Raw genomic sequence first — 9,497 nt, forward strand, 5'->3', positions numbered from 1 at the left:
CAGGGCAGGCCAGACGTGGGTTATATACCACATCATACATCGGCCGATATCAAATGCCAACATGTGTGATCTTCAACGGTGTGTAAATGGTAAACTTTTTTTTTTGGTACAATTTCATTAATAAAAAGAAAATAATTTTTTCGCCTCGCAGAGCTGTGTTTATTATGCACAAGCAATAACTGTTGATGAAAGCATTGTGCAACAAACGGCCAGCTAGCCTAGCCGAGCCTAGCCTAGTCGAGCCTAGCCTAGCTTAAGAAAATCAGTGTTTGCCAATAAATCGAATGTCGCTACATCCCTAGATTAGACTTGACATTTTCTTATTACAGTATTACTGTTTACATTCTACCTCGAAAAGTAACTTTTAAAGTTTGTTCTACTTTGCGCCAGGCTTCTCCTACCAACCCGACACCACACCCCCGAGTTTACTAATACTCAGACACAAATCCTTGTTCTCAACCTTCCCCATCTCTGAACAAACCAACCTTCACACCATAACAGAACATCCACGTCAAGACTACCCCTTCACCCTCCGGAATATTAACGACAGGCGCTTGCTGGTGGCCAACTCCGATGATGATGTCTTGGTTTGTCCTTGTTCTGTGCAGGTTTTCCAAAGGGAACGGCGTTGGTTCTTAGCAGCCTGTCTGTGGGTCCATGCTTGGGAGTGTGTCCTCATTAACACCGGATTACACAGGCTCCAGACTGACAGGGGGATCTTTACATTACAGGTTGGGTCAACCTCTTATATAAACCCCTCAAACACCCGCCGTCCTAACGGGTAAATATGGACTCGAAGCGATATCCCGCCACTATGAAAAAAAGCGAACGTCAATAGGCTATCCACATTAGCCCCTCGTCTCGCCAGGGCAATTACCCGAGCGGGGCCGGCCCCTGGGAGGGAGAGGCGGAGGGGATTTCCCTGGTGGATGATCTGACGTGGGGGGGGGGGGGGGGGCTGGTGGCGGCGGTGTCTCCGTCTCGGTAAAGGTTGCCTGGACTTCACCTGTTTAATTACACATAGCTGGGGCTCAGCCAGGGGGGTCTCCAGCCGTCCTGGATAATGCCTGACACCTCCCGTAATGGCCTTGTGTAAATTGACATTCCTTTCTTCTTTTTTTTCATCTTGCTCTGCAATTGATTGGCCCGCTCCTGCTGCATGGATTCTAATAGAGCCGTCTTCCTGTAATAAGTGTGCCATCTGCCCAAGTGTGGAATAATGACAAGAGAAAAATGAGAACGTTGGGGAATCTATTTGCTTGTCTTACAGAGAGGAGAACGTCGCTGCTCAGGTTCAGGGATCAGACCTGCGGTGTGTTCACCGTCGCGTCCGGGCTCAGATGGTGAGCCCCGGTCTCGCAGAGATTGAAAAGAGGGAGAGAGAGAGAGGGAGAGACAGCCTCTCTCTTCTTGGGTTGTGAGCTACAGGTAGTGACCATCAGTCAGAGACGCCTCCCTCTCTCTCTCCAACAGATGGAAAGAGAAGCCCCCCCCCCCCCCCCCCCCCCCCCCCACCCGGGCTTTAGTGAACTCGGCCTCCGAAACTGTGAGGGGTCAAAGGTCAGGAGGAAGCAGATGCTGCTGCTGTGGTGTTTCTCAACAGAACAGCGTGGAGACGGCTCCATCATCATTCAGCCCGTTCTGCCCGCTCCAGTCCATGTGCTTTAATTGAACGTGGAGGATGAAAGCTTGGGCTGGAAGAGGTTTATCAGGGACAGATCAATACCATTATATCTGTTCATATTGCTCATCGCTCCTGTCAGGCTGGTTATAGCTTATGTTCCTCTGTGCCTTTGTGTTGTTCTGGATGACGTGGACGTGAACACAGAGCTTTGAATTTTTTATCCTCAACCGGCAGAAACATGGTACTAGGAGAGCTGCCGTTGAAACGCTCCCTGATACGGGCGTTACACAACGACCCGCGATCGATCGAGCGTCCTTACACAAAGGCTTTGTTGTGTTACAATGCTGTTCCAGCCGCTGTAGAAAATATTCTAAGGGTTTAACCTAGAGCACCGCGAGAGGCAGACATCGCAACCTTTTCAGGAGCAATGTGGGTATGCTTCACAGACACACACACACACACACACACACACACACACACACACACACACACACACACACACACACACACACACAGCTAGCGTGTCTCTCTTCCACATGCTAGTCTTCATGATTGGTGAAGCATGTCAGCCATGATGAAGGCTGAGTCGAATCATGGGACATTCATACTGTCTGGTCCATTCTAGTGTTGTCTGTACAAGGCACCAGACCTCCCACTCCCTCCCGCTTTGGGACAATGAGGGGGACGATAGGACCTGGCATCGGGTCATGCAGTTCACTTTAGTTAGTTAGGAAGTGAACTGCTTAACAAACAGAAAAGGAAAAGTAAAGAAAAGAGGAGTGAGCTGTTTAAAAAACGCCAAAATCCTACACTACACAAATCATACACCATCATCACTACACATCTCTTTAATATTACACATTATCTCAATCTTGTACCATACTAAACATTTTCAGACCTTGCTAATTGTATTGATATTTTACCCTATTTATTTCCCCGTCTGGCACTAAAATAATAATAAATAAATGCATTGATCCAATATTATTTAGCCTTCAGTTGTTTTTTGAAAATAAGCTGATTCAGAGACTCTGGCTATCTTTGGAGGAAAGATGAATAAGAGAAGACTTGAGACACACAAAAGAAAAAACAGGCCTCTTAAGGATGAGGTTGAGGAGTTTATTAGAGACGGGAGCATATAAACGAACTGCACACATGGGTTCTACTCTGATCAAAACCACAGTCCGTCCTCTCTGTGGCTGGAAGTACACCTTACACAACACCCGCCATCATGATTACATTACAGTTAATAATGTAATCATGAAATAAATTGACTTCAAAAATGCAATACAACAGGCCATTCCGTTGCCCCGGGAGAACACAAAGTATGCATTTATTATCTTTTGAAATCGTCATCATCGTCATTATTAACTTTAAGGAACAAGAAAATGAATTACTTTGAGGTTTGTCCCTGACATTTCCAGGTTTTCCTAAATAGGTTAATCCTAGCACTACTAGTTAACATTCATAATGGAGGGGAATAAATAAAAGCTAAGAGGGAACATACTTAATATTGGTGTGATCCCTAAGGTGTTTAATCTACAGTCTCGTCCACTGGTTCTCATTCAGACAGTTAAATGTGTTCAAGCAGCAGCCAAGTCAGTGGCACAGTAATGATATATCTAGAATATTGACCGTCACAAAGTATACACTGTCACGCTTACAATCGCCGTTCCTCTCCTTCCGATGCGCTCTCTTGTATTACTGTTATTATCATTATTATCATTTTCCACATTTCCCTCCTTTTCTTAAAATGTTCTCTTCTAGTGACACACGGGTTTGGCTCGCACACATGAAGCTACGGTAAGGACAGTAATAAATAGTAGAGGGAGTGTGTGTTTCTCGCCCGCACCGCTGGGCGACACTTCCTCTGTTCACGGTAGCCGCTGCCGCTACGTACCGCTTTATTTTTTGGCGGGAACTCTAGTCCTCCCCACAGGGCGTCGCCGATGCACGCGCACGGCAAAAAACAAACAAAGGCGGGTCAACACATAGTAAAAAGGGACGTTTCTTCTCTCGTTCTGTGACTTTTTTCGTCATTTTTCTCACGTTTTTTTCTGTTTCGTAGTTTCGTCGTCTCGTCTCGTGCTGGGTTTGGTGTTGTTTTTTCGCCGCTCTTTCGTTTCCGGAGCGTTCTAGAAGGAGTCCATGGCCTTGAACTCGCTGAGCGCCTGCACGGGCGAGATGTGCTTCTTCTGCGAGCCCCTCCGCACGCGCGTCTGGCACTCCTCGGGCTTCTCGCGCTTCACCAGCGGCTTCTTCTCGGGCGCCTTCATGCGCCAGGACACCACGGGGGAGTTGACGGCGGCCGTGCCGTACACCTTCTGGTACTTGGTGGAGGCCACGTAGGACGCCTTCACCGTCAGCACCACCGCGTTCATCAGGTTCTTGGCCGCCTGGATCAGGGAGGTGGCACTGTCCAGCTTCACCACGGGAATGAAGGGAAACAAGACAGACGCACACAGAACACACAGAACACAAAAACACACATACGCCCCCGCACACAGAACACACACAACACAACACACACACATAAATATCCCGCACACAGAACACATAGAGCAGAAATACACACACGTCCCGTGAAACAGAACAACACACACACAGACACACAGACACACACACACACACACACACGGCACGGTAGCAACAAGGGTGGGGTGGAGAGGGTAATGGAATGGAAGAGACAGATGAAGAGAGAGAGTTAGAACCATCGGGTTGGATCTGGTCGGACATGATAAACCGCGCTAATAAACAACGGCTGAGCCGGCTTTGTGAACACCTGTTTGATAAACAAATAAATCTCCTTGGGAAGTTAAACCCTTGCATGTTCCTCCTGTATTTGCCGCGGGCTGACACGCTTACAGCGGCATTAGCCATTCTACGAGCAGACAGACCGCACGGCAATGCCAGCCCACCGCCACGCAGGATCGCCCGCGGGTAAAAGGACACAGCTCCTCCGGGGGGATGTAACCGACACCCGGCCGACGCAAGACGCAAAGAGTGATACAGGGCGTCGAGGCATTGGGATGAGATGAGACATCCTCCTCTCTGGGGTGAGACCTGGACCCTGATCCCCCCCCCACATCCTCCTCTCTGGGGTGAGACCTGGACCCTGATCCCCCCCCCACATCCTCCTCTCTGGGGTGAGACCTGGACCCTGATCCCCCCCCCACATCCTCCTCTCTGGGGTGAGACCTGGACCCTGATCCCCCCCCCACATCCTCCTCTCTGGGGTGAGACCTGGACCCTGATCCCCCCCCCACATCCTCCTCTCTGGGGTGAGACCTGGACCCTGATCCCCCCCCATATCCTCCACTCTGGGGTGAGACCGGGACCCTGAGCCCCCCCTCACATTCTCCTCTCTGTGATGAGACCAGGACCTTGATCCCCCCCCCCCCCACATCCTCCTCTCTGGGGTGAGACCTGGACCCTGATCCCCCCCCACATCCTCCACTCTGGGGTGAGACCGGGACCCTGAGCCCCCCTCCACTCTGGGATGAGATCGGGACGGGGCCGGAGACCGGGACCCTGAGCCCCCCCCCACATCCTTTGCTCTGGGTAATTAGCACTAGCAGGGGTGAGGGGTGCCTCTGCCGCCGTCTGTTTTGTTTGGCTGACATTTAAGGCTTGTCTGCTACTGGGCCTCCTTCCCCCCCCCTCCTCCCCCTTCCTCCGCCCCCTCCTGCACTTTGAGGCAAGTCAACTGCTAAGATTTAATGAGTGTGGACTCCAGCTGGCCACTATGAAAAGGTTAAAGTCTCAGCGTGGCTCAATGTTCTGAAACACGCCTAAATAAAGTAACGAGGTCTCCGTTGATTATGGGATGTCTTGATACCGGACGTGGTTTTGCCCTATATCTACTATGGAATAAACTACGGCCCATCGTGAGGCTCCCACAGACAGGACAACACCACAACAGACATGGTGTCCAGAGTATGGGGGTGATGGGAGCTCTCACAGTGGAACCGGCACTGGGCACGGTGATGGATTCAGCGTAACGAGGTCGGCCTGCAGGCCGGGGGATCCTAAGACCAGGCACGGCCTCCCGGGTGAGGAGGAGCAGGGGTCGCTGCAGGAGGATACACGCGCAGTGGGATCCCCACTGTACTCTGCAACACCACAGCGTTCTGACGTGTGATAGGGCTGTTACTTATGATTGCGTTAGCCCTGGGCCACTGCGATCGACCGCTCAAGTCTCTCCACAGTCTGAGGGGAAGCGTTGAGCTAAACGATTTACTGTCTGTGCGAAATGTTGTAGGAGGGGATTGCGGTCTCTCTGCACCTCAGCTGAGAGTGTTGTTAGTCAGTGGTTACCTGACGTTTTTGGCCTTTGAGTCCACTTTTAGGTCCAACGATTCTTGCAACTCCCTACCTGAGATCTGCCTTCCCCCAACGTGAAGGTCTTTATGAGACCCGTTCAAACCTTTCTGATGATGCAAAAGGCGTCCCCCAGACACACACCTGTGTGGCGGCAGAACTTACCCCGGAGACGATGAGCTCCCCTCCCAGGTTCTGCACCTCGGCCTTGACCTTGCTGCAGATGTTGAGCTGGTGGCAGTACAGGGCGATCCTCTGCAGGTAGGCCAAAAGGTCCTGCTTGCACGCCGAATCTGGACACTGAAGAAAGCAAAGTAGCACAGAGAGAGAGTGGTCAAGGTAAAGGAAACAGAGCCTACACTGCCTTGGTGGAGATGGATTCGGAAGGGTTGCATTCAATGATTTCCAGAACAAGCTATTTGTGACGTTCAGGATATATAATGTGCTTATGTGGAGTATCGTTAAGATCATGAGAGGTTCAGATGGCTGTACTCTGCTGCACTACCAGTGCTTGTACAAAGAAAATATAAAAACGCGATTCGTGGTTTAAATGGACATTTGTTGCATTGCATTAAACTCATATGAGTAAGAATGAGCCATCCAAAAATAGAAAGTAGGTTGTATCTGGGCCAACCTTTTGCCTGTAAACCTCAATAAAAGTTCTGCCAGTTATCAAAAGGAAAAATGTGCAATTATATTGATACACATCTAGAACGAGGAGCCAAACCAAAGCACATAAATGCTGCAATAAATGCACAGATTTACACCTACACAGCTCCTTAAAAGCCAAGGCTAAAAGAAGAAAAATCTGGGCTCCGGGAAAAAAACCCAGAATCTGTGTAACAACAAGACCAGCACTCAATTTGCCTCAGTGAAAGTTTATAATCCTTTGTAAAATGTGATGAGCGGTGAGCTTTCATAGCCATTAATTCAACTCCATATTTATGTGTTGTTTTACATCACACAACTGCCTTCCAGGGCCCCCTCATAGGATTTGTTCTGGTTTTATACACACATTTCAGTCTCACTAGTAAAGACATGTTAATTATCGGTGGGTTGAAATCCTGGCAGACACACGGCCACACACACACACACCCACACACACACACACGTACACACACAGACACCCTTACACACACACACACACACGCAGACACACATACAAACACACGCGCACACACACAGAGAAATTGGGTCTTAACTGCCGTCCTGTCCACGTCTCAAACCCAGACAAGAGGAAGGGGAGGATGAGGAGGGGGTGAGGAGGGGGAGGAGGAGGGAGGCTTATCGTGGAGTGCAACAGCAACAAAACCGAGGGAAGAGAAGGAGATGAAGAGACCAGGAGGCGGGCGTCCTTGCTCTGGTCTAAGTCTCCGCCATCGCCCTTGGTTCTTCCACCTGCTGGCGGGCTTACAGCGGACCACCGTGGCCCACTTAGCTCTGGTGGGGTTCAGAGCCCCACATCGGCGGCTTTGATGCTCCCAGTGTTGCTGTTTTCTTTCAACGTACACACCAACACGTTGCCTTGCGGTCATTAATATTAAACGCTGCTAAGTAGGACATCCGGCGGCGCCAGCACCAGATCTGGGTCTTCTGGGTCTCTCTAGCCCTGGACCGGGTAGGCAGCACTTATGGAGAGATCCAGCCCCCCTCCTTCATCCCACCCTGGCACTCTCTCCTGAGTCTTTCAGCCTCTCAGCGATTCATCTTCCCATCGCTTGCTTCCGCGCGCTCGTTACTCCTTTGTCCGTCTAATTGATCACAACGTCTCCTGTCTCCGCTCAGCCAGGGGAGAGCATTCCCCCAGTCTCCATTCACCATGGCGCTCATCTCCACACTCACATACACACACGCACACACACGCACACGCACACGCCACACACACACACACACACACACACACACACACACACACACACACACACACACACACTCTGACACAAACACACACACACAGATACAGACACACACACACACACACACACACACACACACAAACACAGACACACAGAAATGCAAACACACACGTACAAACACACACACAGGGGAGTGACACACAGTGATGCACGTCCTTGAGGTTTGTTGCTGCCTCACAGGGCTGTTATTGACCTGACAAGGCTGTACATGTTGAGATGATACGCATGTCCAGCCTGACCTACTGAATTAAAACGACTGTACATGTTGTGATGATACATCGGTCCAACGTGAGCAGACTTGATTGGACAGTGATCGATTAACATTCTGGTGGTGACCTGCCAAACCTTCCCCAGGATTGGTGGTGTCAATGCTGGAGAATTTAGCATCCAGCGGAAGAGCGGTGTTTAGAGTCCAGCTGATATTCTCATTACACTGCAGCAGTCGTATAACATCGCTGATCACTGTTCATTCTGGTCCAATCACACGAAGAGAGCTGGCACACACACACCCACTTCAAATAGGCCCACTTGACTTGGCTTGACACGTAAACAAACATCTTTAAATTGACACACACATTCTCACAGACCTGCTCTTGCTCGCTCCAACACAAACACACACACCCACACCCACGCGCACACACACACACACACACACACACACACACACACACACACACACACACACACACACACACACACACACAGACTCTCCTCTCCCATGGCACCAGCTTGATACAGGCGTGTGGATGACATAATTGTTCCCTCTGCAGAGTTGACTAATAGTCCACTTCCTTCACCGCTTCCCCACTGGTGTAAATAAAGCGTACGGACCATTACCTTGCCAGCCCCACTTTAGTTTCCTTCCTCTCCGCACTCTCGCTCTCATCATCTCTCTGACTGTCTCTCTCTCTCTCTCTCTCTCTCTCTCTCTCTCTCTCTCTCTCTCTCTCTCTCTCTCTCTCTCTCTCTCTCTCTTGTCTTCGCTTGAGAATTGAGCAGGCAGGCTCTGCTGCTGGCGGATGACTCTGCCCGCTGTCCCAGAACTCCAGAGTCACATCGCTGACACGGAGCACTTATTGTCATTCCGGTGGGGGGGAGAGAGAGAGCGGAGAGCGGGACGAATGAATTTGGTTGTCTTAGCATAATTGCGCCCAACATGAGTTGTGTGCCTTTTGTTTTGCGACGTCAATTTCAGTCGTAATATTATTAATATCCCGTCTACCCAAAAACAGGAAGGCGGACGCTATCCCGGGAGTCCACCTTGGATCTTACTCCCCCCCCGCCCTTCCCCCCTGCTGAATGTCATTGACTCTTTCCTCCTTCTGAGACGTGGGGACGGCAGAATTTAACAAACGCGAGCGCCAAGCTGTTTTGACCAGGCGGTCGAGTGGCTCCTCCAGAACCCCGTGGCGTGTCCCGTCCCACGCGGGACAGCACAGGTCTGTAAATTTAACCAGCAGAGGAGGGCTGTGCGATGACAGCGGCTGCTGGCAGAGCGAGGTGAAATACACCATTACTCCTCACAGCCCCAGCAGTTGAACCCACACCGGGTTTTACAAGGGCAAATAAAAGGGAAGGAAGCTAATGGAAAATCCATGGCTGGATTGTGAGAACTTATTTTGGACATGGGCTGTAGAGAT

The 9,497-nt window shown here is 50.4% G+C and overlaps 1 protein-coding gene across 1 annotated transcript in view; it reads right to left on the reverse strand.

The window, feature by feature from the left end:
• Positions 1-2,726: 2,726 nt before the first annotated feature.
• LOC132453722 (catenin alpha-2-like) overlaps positions 2,727-9,497 on the reverse strand; it is a 49,636-nt gene continuing 42,865 nt past the window's right edge. The window contains exons 6-7 of the mRNA XM_060046668.1: positions 6,107-6,437; positions 2,727-4,044 (exon numbers count right to left, since the gene is read on the reverse strand). Of these exons, the coding sequence (XP_059902651.1) occupies positions 3,757-4,044; positions 6,107-6,437 (619 nt within the window). The 3' untranslated portion in view covers positions 2,727-3,756. The remainder of the gene's footprint in view (positions 4,045-6,106; positions 6,438-9,497) is intronic.

The sequence above is a fragment of the Gadus macrocephalus genome, chromosome 3, assembly GCF_031168955.1.
Source record: "Gadus macrocephalus chromosome 3, ASM3116895v1".
Lineage (NCBI taxonomy): Eukaryota > Metazoa > Chordata > Actinopteri > Gadiformes > Gadidae > Gadus > Gadus macrocephalus.